Source organism: Columba livia, chromosome Z (genome assembly GCF_036013475.1).
Source record: "Columba livia isolate bColLiv1 breed racing homer chromosome Z, bColLiv1.pat.W.v2, whole genome shotgun sequence".
NCBI classification, from domain to species: domain Eukaryota; kingdom Metazoa; phylum Chordata; class Aves; order Columbiformes; family Columbidae; genus Columba; species Columba livia.
Window position 1 is genome coordinate 15,114,632 of NC_088642.1, and position 21,346 is coordinate 15,135,977.

Below are 21,346 nucleotides of genomic sequence, written 5' to 3' on the forward strand. Positions count from 1 at the left end.
TGACCTGAGCAATTCTTTTGAAACTTAGAGGAGCTACTGCATTTCATTAACTTCTAATAGGCTTTCCTGATCCCCAAGAGGCTTTTCTGAAGCCAGTGATGGCTTACATGTCTCCTTGTATAGCATATTTGAGCAGGGAAAATAATGGAGTAGCTAAAGACAAGTTGTTGGTGTAAAAATAAGCAGGAACATTCCCCAGTACCAATTCAGTGCCTTGCTGATGGGTTAGTGCTCCAGCTGTGCTGATGAAATGGCATAAAAAGCCTGTACCAGCTATCAAGAGCTTACCCTAGACACCAATATACTTACTTAATCCACGCAAGCTCTGTTTACTTCTGGCCAATATGTTCTTAAACCTAGACTAGCCACATCATATTGAAAAAAAATCTAGCTAATCATCCTTTGTTACTTTGTACTGCAACATGAAGCCCAACCCCAGCCCTAAGGCTCACCCAGCAACTCATGCTGGAACCAGCCTTAAATTTAACAGACATTTCACAGCATGGCAACTCTTCCTCCACCACTTCTGGGAATCTGCCATGCCAGATGCTAACCCTAGGTTTAGGATCACCGTTAGTCCACTCAATCCTGCCAGTCTTAGTCTTAAATTAAGACCAATGGCCCAGCTATTGAGCAATGATTAAGCCAAACCATAATCTAAACCATTATTTTGAACGTATTTTTAGCTCTCACTAACACCCTGTCCTTCTAACCCTGGTGTGTCATCTCACTGCTTGTCACAGGCAAGCCTGGTGTTATCCTCTCACCCTTCAAGGCTAGTTTAAAATTCTGTCAACGCACACCACTGGCTTGTGAGCAAAGACCCTCTTTCCCCTTTGAGAAACGTGAACCCCATCTGATGTCAGCAAACCTGGTGTCATACAGACCATCCCATTTTCGAAAAACCCACATTGTGGTGGTGACATCAGCCACGGAGTCATGCATTAATAGACTGAGCCCATCTTCTTCTTCCAGTGTTGCTGCTCACAACTGGGAGAGGGAAAAATTACATGTGCTCCAGATTCCCTTGCTAACCTTCCCAAGGCCATGAAGTCTCTTTTGGTTGCCTCTGCACTATGTGTTGTGGCTTCATCACCACCCACATGGAGGAGTAATATAGTAATAGTCTAAGGGTTGAAGACTCCTTCCAGACTTAAACATGTCACAGCCCACACTGGCCCACTGCTGCCCAACAGTCCTAATTCTAACTCTAATCAAGGCTTATTTTGTGGCACATCTTTGTACCTGCCCCTGACCAAGCAGCCTCTTCTCAACCTTTTCCTCAACTTAGTTCTTAAGACTGTAGAAGATCCAACTCTCACCTTAGCTAAAATGTTCACCCACTGAATCCTTGCAAGCTCACTATCTATTACCTACAGCAGTTTTACCCTACTCCCACACCCAACACTAGCAGTTAAGGCGTGGCAACCCCTAAGATCTAGATCTAATCCTAAATCCTCCATTTTGTTATCTTACAGATGCTTCAAAATGCAGCCTCTACGTCAGTTTAGAACCAAATTATATCTCTAGCTCTAAGCCACACCTCAACCATCAGCAAGTTCAGCCATGCCCCATCGTACACTTAACTAAGCAACAGTATTTGTGCTTCACATTTTTGCTTCAAATTTAAAGGCAGAAAAGAAAAAGCTGGGTATTATTACCTTTTATACTTTGACAATGTGTAATCAACTGTGCTGAGTAAGGAGTGCTCACTGGTACTCAGGCATCAGCCAGTAAAGCCCGTGGAATTACTAGCAGTGATTAAGGAAATACAGTGCAATAGATGTTCTGAATCTCTCCATGTAGTGGTGATGGTACGTCAGAACAATTCTCTCCTACCTGATACTGAATGTCTTCTGGATTTTTGTACATAGTGTTCAAGCAGTTTCCTCATAGACTGGTCAGAAGCTTCATCTAATGCACACTTTCCCATCTCATTTTTTATTAAGGGATCAGCTCCATACCAAAGTAATAATGCTGCCACCTAGAAAAATAAACTTTTCAGATTGTTTCTTTTCCAACAGTGTTTTCCACACTCCCTCCTTATGCAAGCTTCTCTCTCTTGTACTTAACAACATGAGCAGCTAAAACCAAACCTAAGGCCTATGACAAATAATCCTGGTCTATTCTAGTTAATATACCCCAAGCATTACCCTAGATGCATCTTTATCCTATAGTCTTCTTCATTTTTACAAATTTGTTCTAATTATTAACCTGATGTCATTAAGCCAAGGTCTCCAAAAATAAAGGGTACGATTCATACCCCCGTGGCTCTTAACTGGTAGAAAATAACCACTGAATTTATGATAGGAGTCAGCTTATCTATTTCAGATACCTACTCCAGGATAAAATAAATTGTGTTCTAGGTGTGTCTATTGTGACTCCTGCTACTGCAAAAGTGAAACTGTGACAGCTATTTCAGATGTGCAACATACATCTCGTCAGGTGAAACCCACTGGGGTGGTCTTACCCACATCATGATTTCAGTACATATATAGAGCCTGACTGTTGTTATTCAATAAATTAACACTTCAGCAAAATGTTCCATGTACCTTTGCAGAATACGTTTTCAAGACACGGGAAATCTACACTCTCATGATTTCCTTTCTGTGCATAACCCTCTAGTCTTATTCCAGCATTAGTGTGGTTTTACTCTGCATGTCTCTCTTCAGCATGTGTTATCATTTCAGACTGAGCTTGACTCACACCCTTCACACACACATTTAAAGTCTCTCATACTTGTAACCAGTTTGCTACCAAGAAAATTGCTAGTGAAGTTTTCTCAATTTGTATATTCTCCTGACAACAGAGCAAATAAAAAAGGGTTCAATTCACAGCAAAAAAACTCTTGGGCTTCACAAGTTGTCCCAACTCTATTGATTTTTTCAATGAGTAATGTTGAGAACTCTTGTTCCTTAATGAAATCTTTAGCTACACATCACAATTGTATGCTTTCCCCTTTAGCTATACTATTAGAAAGTCTTTCAGAAACTTACCATTTTTCTGAAATAAGAAATAAATTTTGCCATACTGCAAGTGCAGAAAGGGATAATGCAGTCGAAAGTGTATTTCCAATCTACAATAACTTCATGCAGAGAAGGTAGCTTTGACAGAAACAGCTCCAAATACTATTTTACCAAAATACATATTACTGAGTCACTATCACTATTTTACTGCTAGTCAGAAGCAACAGAAATTAAGTCTGACAGACCACTGCAGACAATTTTTGCTGCTCCTGAGTAAATACAGTGCCACCAGTGTAGTACCACTCCCTGTGGCCATATCACCTCATATAACTCCTAACACAGCTCTGTGTTGAGTGATGTGGGTATGCTCCAGGTGACCTAGCTGAAATCAGTGTTCTTCCAATATCATCCAAGTTGCTGACCCCTAAATATTACTTGCGAAGATGCAGAGTCCTTCATACATAGCCTTGGACACAGAACTTATAAATATTTCATGAACCCGCAAGAGTCTGTGATCCACAAACTGAAAACCAAGCTTGGGGCTCTCAGGTTTCAGGGAAAATTATTAACCTAAAGTCCACCCTTCCTCTTCGCTCCAGGGACACCTGGGGAGAAACAGATTCTCTTATCTCAGTTGTGAAACAGAAAGAGAGCAAATGTCTAGGGACAAAACTTATTACACCTCACAAAAAACAAACAAACAAACAAAAATCTTGGAAATCAATAAATATTAGGCAGCATATATGCATTTACAGAGAAAGAAACTGCAGGAAGGTAAAAGGGACACACAGAATTCCTATCGAAATCTGGGCCACCCTAGCAACGTGGACAAACATACAGGCAGAGGCAAGCACTGACAGACTGAAAGAGGACCCACAATTCAGATACAGGCTTATGAAACCAAAGTATTTGGCAACAAAACTTATAATTAATTCACATTGACTATTCCGTGTCACTGAATAAGACCATGCAAAATATAAAGCCATGTCTTCATAACTCTCCATGCTATGTGTCAATAGACAGAAAGTGCCTGTGCATAGCTGTGGCTGCATTCCATACACGGATGTTTACAAAATCATGGGGAAAAAAAAAAAGTCTTTAAAACTCCAGAAGAATGTTCAGGTCATAAATTACTCTGCAAGGTGATACAAAATCACTGAAACACGAAGTATTAAACAGTAGCAGTCTATTCCTCAGTACTTCAGCCATTGTCCTAAACAGTTAGAGAAACGATTTCTACTTTTGGACAAATCTTGCAAAGCATGCAATGGTCTGAAGAGAAATTGGGCAGAAACAACTTGCAAGCTCCTAAATTCACCCACAATCTGAAAAGACCAGCCACATGTAAAAATATTATGTGACCTTCAGGACACAACAACTATAATATCTATTTCTAAACCATAATTTCTGTTCAATTTGGAATATACCTCATAATGGCCTTCTTTAACTGCATCTTGCAATGGTGTTATTTTTTCACTTTGTCTAGAATTAACATCAGCTCCTGCTTTCAAAAGCTCGTTTGCTATCCCATAATAGCCTTTCATACTTGCTCTATGCAGTGCAGTCCAGCCTACGAAAAAGCAAATGCTGTATTTCACATTTGGATGAAATAATTTATTAACATTTAGGTCAGTTTTAGGTTGTCTGTTTTATAACTATTTCAGCAGATATATTGAAAAGATACAACTTGATGCATTTTACAGTAAGTTGCACGAAGAAATGTTTATCAAAAAGTCACAAGTATTGGGAGATCTCATTCTTTTGTCAAAATTTGCACTTATTGAAGAACCAGGTGCTGCTGTAACAATATTAGTTTTATATTTGATAGTTGTGTTATGAAGGAAGAGAGTAAAAATGATTACACCCACATGTTAGTAATTTGTCCCTGAATAAAATGTATAAGCTATTTTAAGAACAACATAATTTTTCATGGCACTGTTTTATTTACACAGCCATGCTGAAGGGTAAGAAAGAAGAGATAAAATAAAGACCTGGAGTCTTTATTGCCAAACAAAAACGTTTTTTAAGACTATCCAATAACGGTTCGAGTTTTCAAATGAATCAGTGAAAAATCCTTACTGAAATTCCCTATCCATTCCCAGCTATATGAACTAAATCAAGACATGAGCTTCATGACCCACAGAACGATTTATTCATGAAGGAGGTGTTGAGGAAAAATAAAAGATGGCATGTAATCCTTTGAACTGGGCTTAGCATAGCCTTGTATCAGCTACTTAAACATTCATTGTGTAACAGTTTTTTCCTAAGGTGAGAAAAGGAAGGGAAAAAGACAGAGGATCTTCCACTTCCTATCTTCCACCTCTCAAACCAGCATGCCCTCCAGAAGAACAATTTGATGGACAGCCTCACTCTTCAACCATCTTCTATTATCAGGAGGTTATCTAGGCCTCATTCACATACTAAATAGACAAATTAATAAGTGACTTAGACTTGTTAAGACTGTTCTGTGCCCATTAAGCAAAATTATCTTAATTTCATTGGAAAGAGAAACTCTTTGGGCTCTCTTGTACACCACACAAACAAGAATATTGTATATTTATACAGAATTGGGTCTGTTATGGGCACAAGATGTTGTATCAGGTTGCCCAAAAATTTTGTACAATTAGGCTTTGCTCCTGAATGCTTGAAATTCAACGAAGTTTTGACCACACTGTCTAATGCCAACAGTGCTTCAAGACAAACATTTTTTGACAGGATCATCTGTAAAACATTCACATTTTATAGAGCCTATTTCATTAGGAACTCTAGTAACTCGATATCCTGGAGCAAAAGCTTGAAATCCATTAAGGGAAGGATAAAAAGTTTCACTAAGTGGAAAGTACCTATTTCTCTCTCAGAAAAAGAGTATCCTCTATCTGGTATTTGCCCCTGCAATATCCAACGTGCAACACGTTCAATTGATGATCATTAGAGTTTAGCAACATGATTCTCCAAGGACACCATGCATGCTCAAGATGAAGGAGAAACATGAGTTGCATTGCAACTGTTTTTTGGCTCCTTCAAGGCACCATCAATTGAGACTCACACTGATGCTATCTGTACCATGCTGTCTATATCCTACATACTGACGTCCAGGAAATAAAAAGAAAGGGGAAAACCAACCAACCAAACAAAAAAAGAAACACACAAGAACTCAGTAAGGTACTGAAGCAGAGTACTGTAGCACAGGAATAAGGACAAATACTATGCTGCAATATAGATAATCACTGTTGGAAGGCTTTAAAGAAAGAGAAAAGGTACTGAGGTAGAATACAGTAATCAGAACAATGATTCCAGAAGAGGGTGAGATCAAAGCACATTTCAAAGTGGCACAAGTCTGGCAACTACACTTCTTTCTGACTGCACCACCTTCACTATAAAAGAAGGAAGCAGGGCCAGGTCAAGTGCCTCATCTCTTCTAGGAGTTCAACCAAAACACATTTTGTACAGTTGTGCTCCTTTTGCACCAAAAAGTAGTGATGAAGAAACAGTGGCCTGTCAAAAGATGCACAGGCAGAAAAAGGAAGCAGCCCTGATGCCAACATCTGGCATCAGTGCACTTTAGTTCACTTGCACACAGAGGCTACAGCTGAACCCACATTATCAATATTTCCCTGTTGTTGGCAGGTGGCTTTGAAACTTACCAAGAAAATACCTTCTCATCTACCTCTAGCAGAATTTAACACTTATGACAAGTCATTTTGTTTGCTAAAACACCAGTACTATGCTGTAGAAATCTGAAATTTGCTGCTGACCCCATTTATTGATATGTTCCAGAAAATATTTAAAAAACGGTACATTAATTATTTAATTAAGGGACTGTTTAGTGATAAGCATAAACAGGATTCTTGAACTAAGGCTAAGTACACTTAATTGCATCACTTTGTAATTTTTTAACTGCTTACTTTTTCCACAAAATTTCCTGTTTTAATATAGTTATACATAGGTCTATATATTTTCTCATGAACAATTATCAAGTTAAACCAATAGAAATTTAATAATTTACCAACTAGTAACAAACCTACAGCCTTGTCCACTGCACTAACTCATAATATGCACTTTTATTAGTTACAGGTAGATACTTGTTTTGAAAACAGTATTTTAAAACTATTGCAACTTACCAGCATAATCCCGAACATTCACACTTCCATGGGATTTTATTATCTTACGTACAAGGTCTATATCTTGATGAGCAACAGCTCTATGCAGTAAGGTCTCACCATAAGTATTTCTCCTTCTCATTGTTGAAACTGAAATGGGGCTACCAGGGTTTATAGTAGTAGCAAGGGCTTCCTTTCCTGAAAAATAATGTAAAAGATAAGTTGAACAGAAAAATACCTTTCCTCTGTAATTTTGGCTTCACTTTGCCTACAGTTAGTAAATAAGCTTTCTGGAGAAAAAAAAAAAATATATATTCATTCAATCTAGTAGAAACAAATATTTAAAAAAAATGAACTACCAATTTAATAATAATACCACTCCATAAAAGATGCTATAGTTAATTCCATACCAAACCTCCAACAGAACTGAATAAACAGAAATACGGTTTGGTAAAAGTATGTTAAGCTTAGACTTTTTCCTTTTTAATGACATTTTTTCAAAGTGCATTGTTTCCTACTGGATGATAAAACTGCTATTCTAAGTTACAGTTCATTACAAGATGAGCATTTCAACAGCTAGCCAGTTTTTCACCAATTTATCTTTTTTTTAAAAGTAAAATTTATCAGCAGTTCTTTTGTATTTGTTTACATCTTAAAATCTCTGCTTCATGAGCAAGGAGTATTTACACTAGGATAGTGATTGAGATTAGCTTCCTGAGACTACTTTTCCCCGTTACTTCATAACAAGCTCAGACATTTCTGCAAAGAGAGAAAGGTGAACAGCTGCTTGGGGATACGAGACCTAAACGTAAAAAAATAAAATGTAAAAGATGTTATTTTTTAACTTTTAGTTTATTGTTTTACAAAACAAATGCTCTCTCCTCTTTTCACTCATTACAGTTTTCAGATTGGGTGAAATAATTTCCAATACATAGATGAGCTGTCTGTACTTCACCAGAAGTACCAACCTAGCATCCTTCATATTGTGGAGAAGAGCATCCTCGCTACTGCCTCTTCTGAAAAACAAGGAGAGAAGAGAGAAGGGAGGAAGGAAAGGACAGCTGGACTGCCTGCAAGACAGCACATTGCATGGCCTAGGCCATTCATCGATCTACTAATGAAAAATCTGGGGACTGCAGGCTATATACACTGTTCTTCTCCACAAGCTGTAGCAGATGCAGCTCACTGGCCCTAAAACTCCACCTGAGTGCCAGAAATAGATATTAAGTATGACCTTAAAACACATAGTTCTCCTAAAGCTCGAACTCACAAAACTCTCGGCTGTTTTGTGCATGGTGAGACACTGTGAGCTCAGACTAATTCCCAACCTTAAGTTTTTGACTCTGTGTAGATTTTTAGAACCTATATATAGGTAGATACATAGATACCTATATATAGAATAGATATGGGTTTACCCAAAACCTTTTCTCAGCTGAGGACATGGACAGTCCCTCTCCTCTACCTCTTCAGCCTTGCAAGACCTTAATCATTTCAGTTTGTAGTCAAAGCTGGTCTAACCTAGCCAGGCAGTTCAGGAGAGACTGAACCACACAGACATACAAAGAACAAGGGACAGTTTCATGCTACACTTAACCCAGTTCAACTTGCTACTTCAGGAGGACCCATTTCACATCACTTGTACCTTGCCTTCCTTACCGCCTTCCTTGTGTCTGACCTTGTGCAAAACAACTGATGCCTGCTGATCCAAACTTAAACTTTTTGTGAGGCTATTTTTTCAGTGAATTACCAAACTAAGATGACTTACAGATTCTAGATTATTAGGTCTGATGCAAAAGGGAGGTAAAATTGTTAGACTGGGTTAACAAAAAGTTACCACTATAGGCAGTACAACTCTTTCTGCAGAAATCATGCTAAAAACCCCATAGCTTGTTTTTTGAGTGGAAATTGAGTCAATTTTTTGAGTGGAATTGAGTCAATTTGAATAGATAAGCAGTTAGTCATACAATTTCACATCTCATTAAAATGGTGCTTCCATTAATTAAATAACTAAAACCCTGCAAAACAGAAGGGTTGTTAATTCAAGGTAGAATTATTCATATTTTCTAAGATCTATAATGTAGCTGTTACAATTCAAATACTTCTAAAGTTTGTAAGCTGTTTAACTGATTGTACATGCACAGATAAATCCAGACTAACTGGGCTTAAACAAACAAACAAAAAATTAAGACCCCCAATCTTAAAGGTAATGGAGTGAGCTCTTAAGTGAGGAAATTCTGTATTGTTCTACACACTCCCTCTGCGAGGCAAAACATTTCTCTGCATGTATTTTCAAAGGATGAAAAATACCAATCTTACCATTTGACAAAGGAAATTGCAAGGAAAAATACTTCCAAGAGTGCTTGATAACAGTGGTAGTGAAGGCCCTATAATCCTATATTTGCAACAGACAGCATAACAGCAGCAGGCATCCAAAACAGAATAAACTGTTCTGTATAGGCCAATTCTTCGGGATGGCACTGCCCTTGGAATCATGTTGCTCACAGAATACTAGATTATTGAAGGATACATGAATGTATAAAAGGACCTACATTCTCAATCTGCATAGAAACGTTTTTCTTCTACTTTTCAGAGTACATTGTATTTTTTCATATTTAACACTGTGATAAAAATTGCATCTTGAAAAAATTCTCATGATTCTTAATGAGTTTATGCAAACAAGTCAACTGTTAGGTTGCTATTATGTAGGTTTAAACAAGTAAGGAAAATTATCTATAACTTTAATTATTAAAATGTTTGTACCATCTTTTTAAAAGAAATCCATCCACAACATATTAGAGAGGTTAGGAATTAATTTGATTCAGTATAGTTTTTAAAATAAAAGAATAATCTGTATGATAAACACCAGACAATATCTTACTCAGCTTGTTTTTGATTCTCCTGCTCCTTCTCTGCTCAGCTTTTCTATCCTTGTTCAGAGTTATTTCTTGGCATATGTTGGTTTCTAGATCCTGCTTGTCTTTAGAAGCAGATTTCTGAATTTTACTGACAAAAGATTTGCTTAGAATCAACAAAAATACTCTCTTGTTTATATAAACAGATGTTTATAGTAGAGCTAAGAATGTGAATGTATTTGATTTTTAAAGGAAGTCTGTAACAGCATGCAACCATATAGGCTAACTCAGGTACTACTGAATAAAGAGTAAATAAAGAGAGAAACTAACTTCCAGAACATTAAATAAAAGGTAAAACCTTTACCTTTTGATCATTTAAAGTAATTCACATGAGGAACGAGTACTCTGCATGCACTGTATTCGTAACATTAATTTTAAAAAATTATTTAAGAATATTATGCATGATTTTGCCATACTCAAGATCCTTAGCTTTGTTTCTTGCACTGCCACTGTGACACATCCTCTGCTGAATCTTTGCTAGTGTTTGGCAATGACTGGAAATTGTTGTTGGGGCTGTTTCTGTACATGTTGCAGCCTCCACTGAATATGAACTTCCCTCCCCAGTTTGCTTTTCACTAGAGGTGGCACCCCAGTAACCTGAAATTACTTCTTTCTCTTTCTGATGACCATTCACAGGCTGTGGAAAAAAAAAAAAAAAAAAAAGAAGAAGAAATATTACAAGCAACTGGTAAGCATGCAGTTAAGGGTTGCATATATAATAGTTCCAAGAACATCATTGTCTTATGAATTACATGTGTGCTCACAGATAATGGAGGGGTTGCTTAAGTGAGTAACTGGAATGCTACAGATACAAGAGACAGAGGCTGCCACAGGAGAGGAAGTCCCAAAGTAGTATGCTGCACAATATGCCCCTGGCAGAATTAGCCAAGGGAATCAGGATACTCACAATCGCAACTTAGATAATAAATCTAGGCTGGCTGACAGCAAACAAAAGTTGTTACTATCCGAAAGCTGTTTGGCTAGACTTAACAGATTTATTTCAGTTTCCTATGGACACGTGCTCCTGTCCTAAAAAATAAAGTTATGTTTAAGATGTCTTAAGCTAGCACATCTTAACTCATTCTTACACAAGCCTAGAAATGTGTGCATGATCAAGCACTCTGTTTTGCCTGGGGTTCAGTTACTCCCAGCTGAGAAGTTATTTCTAAAGACATACTGTCCCTGAGCTATAGCCACCACAGATGAGATTCACTTCACGTACATTCAGCTTTCTGAAAGCCAGGGATCTAGATGACACTTGGCATTCTCCTTACCCCTACCACTGACAAAGAGGAAGAGCTACTTTCAAGAGATGATAGTGATTCACCTCGTCTTAAGTTGTGCAAAGGGGAACCTAAACGATTGGTGTATATCAGAGACTCATCTAACAGTAAGAGAGAGAAATCCTGCCCTAAAGATATATCATCACATGGCAGTTAATTTGCGTTACTTGAGTTTATTCACTGTTTTAGACAAATGAGTGTGACATGCTGCTGAGTATCACTCAGGTTGTTGAAACTTGGGTATTCATTGGCTTACTACACGTATGAGTGATGTTGAAAGCTCTTAGGACACACCCTGAGCACACATGCACACAAATTCTTTTGAAGTGAAGCGGAATAGTTTATTAATCCTTTCTTAGGATGCAGACCGAAATGGAGGTTTTGCTGATTCATATTTTTAATTGACATATTCAGCAAAGAGGCAACTGAAGTGGTGAAGTTCATTCCTATAAGTGGTCCCTCCAGGCCAAGAGATGATGCCTGTTAACATGGCAACTGGGAAACAACAGATATTTTAGTTCACAAAACTATCAATGCAGTACTTTCCATGGCATTACATATGCTATGGGAAGAGGGCAGGAGGAGAAGAAAAAAACATGTCAAAGGAAAAAAAAAAACCCAACCAAACACCTATTTGCTTTATAAGGGACCACATATTAAAATAAATGGGCTATCCAGCATCCTGCTTGCATCTTCAGGACAATACAGGCTCTTATATTTTGGGTACTTGTTTCACCACAACAAGGATACTCTGAAGAAACAAGGATGAGAAAAGACCAAGGTATACAGTATACTGTTAGAACTCAACAGTTACTGAAAAATTAACTAGTATTTTTCCCCCACTAAATCGCCTTCCTATTTTCTGTCTTGAAGAACAGCAGATGGAGGAACAAAAAAAAGCTAGAAACAATTATTAAGTGACAAGAGGTTATAGATCCTCGTTCCCACAGGACCCTGCTTCACAATCTTAACTGAGTAAATCCATACACTAAGCTTCACACAGCTGTGCTACAAATTTCAGAAATGAGCATTTCACTGAAAAAGCTCTGTAAGTTGCCATGGTTCTGAGAAAATTAGCCTAGAGACCTTTCACCACCTTGAAATTAGCTACCTATTAAAGATCAACTGGAGGGAAGGAAAAAGCAGAAGGGGTAAGCAAAGGGAAAAGGGAAAGGGAGTCTTTCCTAAGACTCATATCTCCAAGTAATTTGGCTATTCTATAAAATATTTTATGATAAACATAAATTTTCAAATATTAATTAAACTGTGTACATACTTGCTCATTTGTTGTCCTCTGCAAGGTAGATCCTGTTAAGGCTTTTATTTCTTCTGGCTGAATTATAGCAAGTTGAGGCTCAATCACGTTTGTTATTTGTGTACAATCATCATCTAATTGGGGAATACTGGGTTCTGAATTTAATGTCTCTCCCTCGGCGTTAGGCTGAATCACATTTGGCACTAGAGGAGTGACAGGTTGTACTACAGATCCTGACAAGGCATTCAGAGCTGTCACAAGCTCTATTGGCAGAGCATCACTGCTCTCATCTGCTGATGGATCGCAGGAAAAGGCATGACCCTTACACTCTAATGTATCAGGCAATGGGCTTATCATTTGAAGACTCTCAGAATCACTGAGGGATCTCAACAAATCACTCACTTCCAATTCACCAGTCTCTATACACTGTTCTGCGAATACTTCCATGAAAATCCTCCCTAGAGATGTCAGTGAAAGATCTGTATCATTATTAGGGGAATGTTCTTCTACTCTGTTATCTGTGTCAACAACTGTCATGCAGTTTCTCTGGCAATCTTCTAAAACAAGTGGAAATATATCTTGTGGTGCCTGTTCCTTTGGAACCTTCATTGTATGCTCCAGAAAGGCATCTAGACAGAGGTTTATTTCTGGAAAGACATCTTCATTACTTAATTTCTGTAAAATCCAAACATCAAAAAGAATGTTTACAAAAAGGAATGGAACAGCTCAAAAAATCAAATAATCAACATTCACTTAAGAATTAATCCATATATATAGATATACATACTTTAATTTGCAATTTTTTGCATAAACTATAAGACTCAAAGCCTTCCCTAAGAACTCATACAGTTTCTTAACAAGGGTTAGACTGAGGTCTCCATTTCAAAACCAGAGCACTTCAGCTGTTGTTTTCCCTAGCAGTGAAAATCCAGAGTAAGAGAGACTAAATTTATTATAAGGTCAAAGATATTATGCCCTTGCCAATGACCTGAGGGTGTTAAAGGGCTTTAGAGGAAATGCATTAAAAACTTCCATTGCCCAGAAATAATGAAAATGAACATATTCACAATAATATAAAAAGCATAGTTAGTAAAACACAATATATGACTTTTGATTATGTGTTTATATGGATCCAACACAGGTATGGAGCATTTGTGCCTCAGAAGCTCCAGTTCATATCCTCAGGAGTATGTTTGGAGGCTGCACATTTGAGTTTCCACTCCCAGTGCAGAACCACAAGACCATAAATCTTATTGGAAAAGTAACACTGCTACTGTTTTTTCTACTTACTTTGAGCTGCTTTCAACAGATGCACCCCTTTTTATACCCATTAATAGCTTTTTCATTTTTTTCCTATCCCTGTTTCAATGTTTCTGCAGGAGAAAATCAGATGCCTCAGCAGACCTAAAACATTTTTTCTGTATTACATTTGTACATAATAGTGCTGTTGCTTAGTAATACTGGATCTCTTTCAATACATTTTCAGACTCTTGCTGCCAGCAAGTGGCAATACTGAGTAGTACAAGAATCCTTTAACCACTGGTAACATAATTTTGATAATACTCACACAAAATTAAACAGAAAGGGCAGAAATCTGACAGCATTGACTCACATTCAGTTTGTAAGCCATTATAAATCCCTGATTCTTTGTTGAAAAATTATTCCCCTGTCTGCTGTTTCCCATCTTGTAACTGTGTAGTTAACTGCTCTTTTTTAAGTACTAACTACTTTTTACTTTTCTGTATTGAATTACAGTTTCTTTTTAGACCACTTCTCTCATTTGTGCAGACTTTAAAATATTGAGGAAAAAACCCACTGGCATAACTTTCTGTACTTGACGAACAGTGGTATGAACAGTGTGTGTATATATATTACAAACTTCCTAAGAAAAAAGGCTTGGTGCATTTGTTAAAAGGTAGGTGAAATATTTACACTAGTGGAGAAGGATCAGGCAGGCATAAATTACTGATTTTGCAAGATCTTAAAAACCCAAATGGCAACTGAAATCCAATACTTAAATGTGACTGGTGATCACAAAACCTCTATCAAACTACAGATGCCTAAATTTCTTGAGCACCCATTTCTGCTGGCAAAATCCTGTGAGACTTGCTCTACAAGTCATTAAAATCTACAAGACACAATAGAAGTCAAAACTTTCCATCCCTAAAACTCATTCTGAGCTGCCACTTACCTATAAAGACAATTAAAGTCCCGGTGCCTAAGGGCCCTGCAGCTGTCTGTTGAAAAGGAACAGAGGAGCTGCTGCAGGAGCAAGGCTGAGCCAGCTGGGAACTGAAACAAAACAGGGAGTTCTCTCTCCGGTGGACTATGGTCTGGTAAATACAGTCAGAATACACTAAGTTTCAAAGGAGGAGCAGGATTCCCTCTCAGTCAGCAGCTCAGCAGTAAAACATAAATATTGAGGTAAATGCAGGTTCAGGTCCATCCCTGACCAGGAGAGCTGTGTTTTAAGAAAGCGGTTCCTATGTAAGAATTCCAAAGAGTAAAAGGTATCTCTTTGGCATAAGGCTGTTAATACTTTTTAGGGTTTGAATGTCAGCTATCTCAAGGCACCTGTGAATCTCTTCGACTGAGCCTGAGCACATTACTTTGAAAGCCTTCATTTAAATCCCACCATCCTCGTGTCTCAATTATTCCCACTACAAATTCAAACCAAGGTGTTCCTTAATCCAGGCATGAATCCTGCTAACCTTCTAGCATTAGCCCAGAATCCCTTGGCTCCCCATCTTACCCAGTAAGCACACACTGGGTAACAGCTGAGCACAGCAACAGTCAACTCCAGCCTCAGCTGATTCAGAACTGCACACCAGAGGAAGCAGATGGACAGTGAAGTCAAGCAGAGGTCTCATCTAAAACAAAAACCCCAAATTTACTTGGCCGGGGACATAAAACTCTGCATTAATAAATTCACTGCACCAAATGCCAGTGAGTGAGCCCGGTTTAGCCATGCCTCAGATGCCCACCTCTCACTGTGCACTACATGAGAAAGCTTAAATCCAGCCTGTCAGCTCCAGCACACGGCAGTGCATTCACATCACTGAGTGAGCCATGACATGAGAGGATTTTTCTTCCACGTGTTTGAGAACATCAAAAAAGTTACTGAGAAACTGATGGCTATTTGGCGTCACAGACTGTGGCTTGCAAATGTTACAAGATAAAACCGGACTAATACTGAAGCATAAATAATAAGGATGGAGTAGAAATGTTAAGTGGGCTCCTGTATCTGCTGGCTCTGAGTCAGACAACAACAGAGAAGTTCAGGTTTTCAATACATATGTATAGGAGAATCACTGTAAAACTTCAGAAGGATAAACATTACCAGGTTTTGTGAGAACACTGAGCTGAAGATTCCTCCAATATACTGTGGCATGAGGGAAGCACAGATAAACACAGAACAGTTGAGGTTGGAAGGGACCTCTTGAGATCATCTAATCCAACCTTACCACTCAAGCATTGTCAGCTGCAGCAGTTTGCCCAAGACCATGTCCACTCATGCTCTGACTGTTTCCACAGGTGGAGAATGCACAGCCTCTCTGGGCAACCTGTTCCAGTGTCTGACCAACCTCAAAGACAAGAAGTGGGATTTTTGTGTTTGGATGGGATTTCTTTTTAATTTGTGTCCACTGCCTCTTGTCCTATCAGTGGGCGCTACTGAGAATTCTAGCTCCCTCATCTTCATTCCTTCCTGTCAGGTGTTCATACACAGTGGTAAGATCCCACAAAGCCTTCTTCATGTTGAATAATCCTAGCTCTCTCACCCTCTCCTCATATGAAAGACCATAGAATCATAGACTAGTTTGGGTTGGAAGGGACCTTCCATCTAGTCCAATGTCCATGCAACTAGATCAGATTACTCAGAGTCTCATCCAACCTGACCTTGAAAACTTCCAGAGGCGGGGCATCTACCATTTCTCTGGGCAACCTGTTCCAGAGTTTCACCAACCTCATCATAAAAAAAACCCCTCTTCCCTATAGCTAGTTCAAACTTCACCTCTTTTATTTTAAAAGCACAGGCTCTTGTCCTATCGCAACAGGCCCTGGTCCTATCACAACAGGCTTTGCTATAAAGTCTGCCCCCATCTTTCTAATAGGCCCCCCTTTTAAGTACTGAAAGGCCAAAATAAGGTCTACCTGGAGCCTTCTCCTCTCCAGGCTGAACAAGCCCAACTCACCCAGCCTGTCCTCACAGCAGAACCGTTCCAGCCCTCTGATCATTTTTGTGGCCACTTCTGGACCCTCTCCACAGCTCCATGTCTTTCCTGTGCTGGGAACCCCAGAACTGGATGCAGGAGTCCAGGTGGGGTCTTACCAGAGTGGAGGGGCAGAATCACCTCCCTCAACCTACAGATCACGCTTCTTCTGATGCAGCCCAGGACACAGTTAGCTATCTGGGTGGCAAGCACATCTTGCCAGGTCATGCTGAGATTCTCATCAACCAACACCCCAAAGTTCTTCTCTGCATGGCTGCTCTCAATCCATTCCCTACTCAGCCTGTATTGGTATCAGTGGTTGCCCTAACCCAGGTGCATGACCTTGCACTTGGCCTTGTTGAATCTCATGAGGTTCACACAGGCCCACTTATCAAGCTTGTCCAGGTCCTCTGGATGGCATCCTGTCCCTGAGGCATGTCAACTGCACCACTCAGCTTGGGGTCATATGTAACCTTGCTGAGGGTGCACTCAATCCCACTGCTTCTGTTACTGATGAATATATTAAACAACACTGGTCCCAGTATGGACCCCTCAGAGATGCCGGTCATGACTGATCTCCATCAAGACACAGAGCCATTGACCAGTACCCTCTGGACGCGACAATCCAACCAATTCCTCATCCGCTGAAGTTCATCCATCAAATCCATATTTCTGCTATTTAGAGAGAACAATGTTGGGGGGGATTTTCTCAAAGGCCTTACAGAATCAGATGCACCAGTCCTTTAACCATCTTTGTGGCTCTGTGTTGGACCTGCTCCAGTGTGTCTGTATCTTTCTTGTAGTGAGGACCTAGAACTGGACACAGAATTCTAGAGGTGGCCTTACCAGTTCTCATTGCAGGACCTACTCTCTCAACTCACCGGCAATATTCTTCCTAACGCAGCCCAGAATATTGTTCACCTTCTTCAATTTATACAGAATTCTAACTTTTATTTATAGGTTCAAATCTATGGGACTAGACAGAAGAGTGGTGATGCTACGGTCTCTGCATTAAGCAGGTTATCTCAGCAAACAGTTACACTGCATATTGCTATCAATTGCTCCACACTCGAATGTCAGAGAAGAAATACTGGAACTGGTATCCAGCTGTAAGTTAATGGGAGGTTTCCTAAGAAGCTGCAGACGGCAGGCCCAGTATGATTATCTTGTTTCTCTAGGACCATGCTGTTGATGCCACTAGTCCTCCAGAAATTCTCAAAACTGTCCATGACATTGCAACGGGAGTTAGTTATACCAGTTACTTTTTGCTGTGAAAAAGGCAACAGAGCAAATTTCAGTAACAATTTTTTCATTCAGCATACACAGACCTGAAAGCAATGAACCGGTCAGGGATCAACTGAGACTAGAAATCAAAAAGCACAAAGAGGGCATTGTGCTTCAGAGGGGCAACAGAAGGAGATAACGCAGAAGTAGCAGAGCAGACATTAAGCAACACTGCGGTGGCACGTGACAGCACACAATCATATGACACAGAGGCAAAGGCCAAGAACCCCTTCATGCAATGATGCCAGCATTTCCCCCGCTAACTGGAGAGAAATCTGCTTGGATTTCAGTGACTGAAAACCAAGAATGAAGGGAGTGCTGGAAGGGGAAGTGGAGAGGAATCGAGGGCAGATTTGACCACTGGGTGTTTATTTTGGTGGTTGCAGAATCTTCAACTCTTGCTCAAGATATTTCTGGATTGGATGGTTCACATGGATATATTGCAGAATTTTTGCTACCGTGTTTTCTCTAAGCTGTCAGGGAATTCCTTCTTCTCTCTGAGGTTTGTCTGTCTCTCTCTTTCTTTCCTTCTTTCTTCTTCCTTCTCTCTTTCTCTCTTTCTTGCTTCCTTTCCTTCCCTTTTTCTTTCTTGCCTCCTTTTTCTTCCTTCCTTTTCCTTCCTTCCTTTCTTCTTGTGCAAAAGCAGTGCTTGCAAGCAGACATTTACTAAAATAATCAGTACTATTTGTAAGCTACACTTGTAAGATTCCAGTTGCATTAGGCTTCTCTAAGTTAGTGTTGGTACAGTCTCCATCCCTGCACTCCCCTTCAGCTGTGCATTTCCACATCCTCTCTTGTGCTGCACTGATGTAGCTGGATTGAGAAGATAACTTGGCTGAAAACTAAGCCAGCTATAAAAACTGAAGAGCATCTGACAGTTATTCCTCAAAACTTACTTCATGTGGGGGGTCAAACAAGTGTTAGTATTGGCACAAAGGCAGCATCAGAAGCACATGGCAAAGAAGATGGGCAGTACCTTGCAACACCTAAACAGACAGGCCCACACTGGAGTGGAATCATCCCCAATGCAGTATCGCTGGGAAAGGAGCCAACAAATGAGGGGAAAGGCAGCTCCAAGGTTATTCCCTCACTTCTACCTCATCAGCAGTGAAACCTATCACTCATGAGCAGCTTCAGGACTACCAAAGAGATATATCAAAGAGATTAGTACTACCTATTTTTGGCCGTAAGTAAGTCATTACTCCCAAAGATTCCTCTTCAAATACCTTCCTAATGTCTCTCCCACCACTTTCATTGGTGAAAAACATGTTTTAAGCTACTAAATGTCTTCATTACTTTAGTTTAAGTAACAGCCCTTACATAGTCTGTGTCACAGTCTTTCCTACTTCACTGTTACTGCTACTCTTCTACCCTTGTGCCCTGCAAGCTTAATAACTGCAGTTCCTACTGAAAAAACAGAAAAAGTTAGCTCTTACATTGTTTTAACCTAATGCGCTCAGTGTCAGTTTCAAAAGTTGCGTGCCTGCTTTTAAAAATGAAAGAACCAGGTATTTTTCAGTAAAATACTCTCTAATGTTAATGAAATTAAATTAAATTTTATATACATTCAATTGTAAAAATATACTAACCTCTTCTTCTGAATCTTTCTGAAATCCATTCAATTCAATATCTAAATTTAGGAGAGTAAACATATTTCAGCTGTAATTTCCACTTCTGAAAGTTCTCATCTCTAATAAAATGGCCTCACTTCCTGATTAAGGCTGGGGTTTCAAACCTTAAAAATTACTATAGTCACGTTCCATAGTGAAAATGACAATACGGTTTCTAGTTGGGCTCTGTTAGTCACCGAATTATATTCCAGGGCTATTCTGTGACATTTCTTCACTGTGGTTTAAAGGCCTGCATTTCCAAACACTATCAGCAGGTGGAACTGCTGCCTATTCCACAGGATGAGACCTATCCCCTGCCCTCTGGAATTACAGTGCAATTAGACAACATGGCTAAAACAACCCAATAAATTACTGCCTCTGAAAAGGGCTGATCCCAATCCCCTTGCTCCTATCACCATGTTTTAACATTCACATGACCCCCTGGGTATTTCCTAACCAGATATAAAGTGAACAGTTTTCTGTTGGGTTAGCAAAATTAGCTCAAACAGGGAGACAGCAAAACAGATGGGGCAGTCTTGCACTACTGGGAGCACAGATGAAGACAAGTACAACTGAAGTAGCAGCAGAAGACACACAGATCTGGGGAATTACAAGTAGCATTTCTGTCTCTCCCTTCTTACACATCTTCGATTCTTGCTTATGTTAGTAAGCATCATGTAGGAACCCTCAATGACTGTTACATCCGTGCTTACCTTACATATTCATATGGGACTTGAGTACCATGAGCCCTGTAACTTTTGCCAGAAAATTCCACAGCAATAAAAGAATTTTAAGCTGGAAATACACCACCGGCTTGGGAAAACAGTTAATTCTTCAAACAATTGTAACATAATACTTACAGAAATACAACTATGAAAATTAAACAACTGTTGTAAAAGACACATACAGTCAGATTCTAAATAAACATACATAGATACTAATCTTCAATTTCTCAAATTATTTTGCCACACCTAGAGCAACTTTCAGTTTTGTACAAAATACAACATACCTACAGAATCATCTTGCTGTCTCTCTACTACAGCATTTAATGAAAAAACAGGCTTAGAAATATTTTCAGTAAATGATGGACAGTTTATCCAATCCCTAGAATTAAACAATACAATGAAAAGTTGTTATTCAAAAACAATTGTAATCTGCTCACCTTATGAAAATTTCTGCAGTACTTTTGGGTTTTTTAAATTTACTTACAAATATTTGTGGAAACAACTGTAGCTATTTTAAAGGCAGACATCTCTTTACAAGGACATGCAGTAACAAAGACTTTCAGATTTACTAAGTGGAACTAGATCACAGAATCACAGAATGGTTAGGGTTGGAAGATGTGTTTGTATACTCATTCTATAAGAGAAAAAATGGCCTTTCCTATTTTTTATTACTTCTTTCTGTATTTCTAGTATAAATCCATCTTCTACTGAAATCCTTCCATAGCTTTTAAGAACAGAAGGTCTAATATTATTATTACAAATTTGTATTTGTTTGTCTAAAGCTTTCCCCCGAGTTGTTTACTGTCATTCCTGTTGCTTATGCCATTATACCATTTAAGGTAATACCATCAATAAAAATAAACACACATACAGTTTGACTCAGACACAGAATTACCTCTGACAGAAACAGAGATCCTTCACTAAGCAAACAAGAAAAATGCTTCACAACAGAACACCAAAAATAAAATAACATACAAATGGAGGCAAATTGAAATTGCTT

At 39.0% G+C, this 21,346-nt stretch overlaps 1 protein-coding gene across 4 annotated transcripts in view; it reads right to left on the reverse strand.

Annotated features, from left to right (window-relative positions):
• ANKRD31 (ankyrin repeat domain 31) overlaps positions 1-21,346 on the reverse strand; it is a 66,506-nt gene that overhangs the window by 36,589 nt on the left and 8,571 nt on the right. For 3 of the 4 annotated variants that reach the window (XM_065047334.1, XM_065047333.1, XM_021292229.2), the window contains 8 exons: positions 20,631-20,725; positions 19,601-19,641; positions 12,538-13,191; positions 10,395-10,615; positions 9,945-10,069; positions 7,088-7,264; positions 4,394-4,536; positions 1,840-1,984 (listed from right to left, as the gene is read on the reverse strand). In XM_065047334.1, coding sequence (XP_064903406.1) covers positions 1,840-1,984; positions 4,394-4,536; positions 7,088-7,264; positions 9,945-10,069; positions 10,395-10,615; positions 12,538-13,191; positions 19,601-19,641; positions 20,631-20,725 — 1,601 coding nt within the window. Of the gene's footprint in view, positions 1-1,839; positions 1,985-4,393; positions 4,537-7,087; positions 7,265-9,944; positions 10,070-10,394; positions 10,616-12,537; positions 13,192-19,600; positions 19,642-20,630; positions 20,726-21,346 lie in introns of those variants that run through there. The other variant, XM_021292234.2, reaches the window with a different exon arrangement.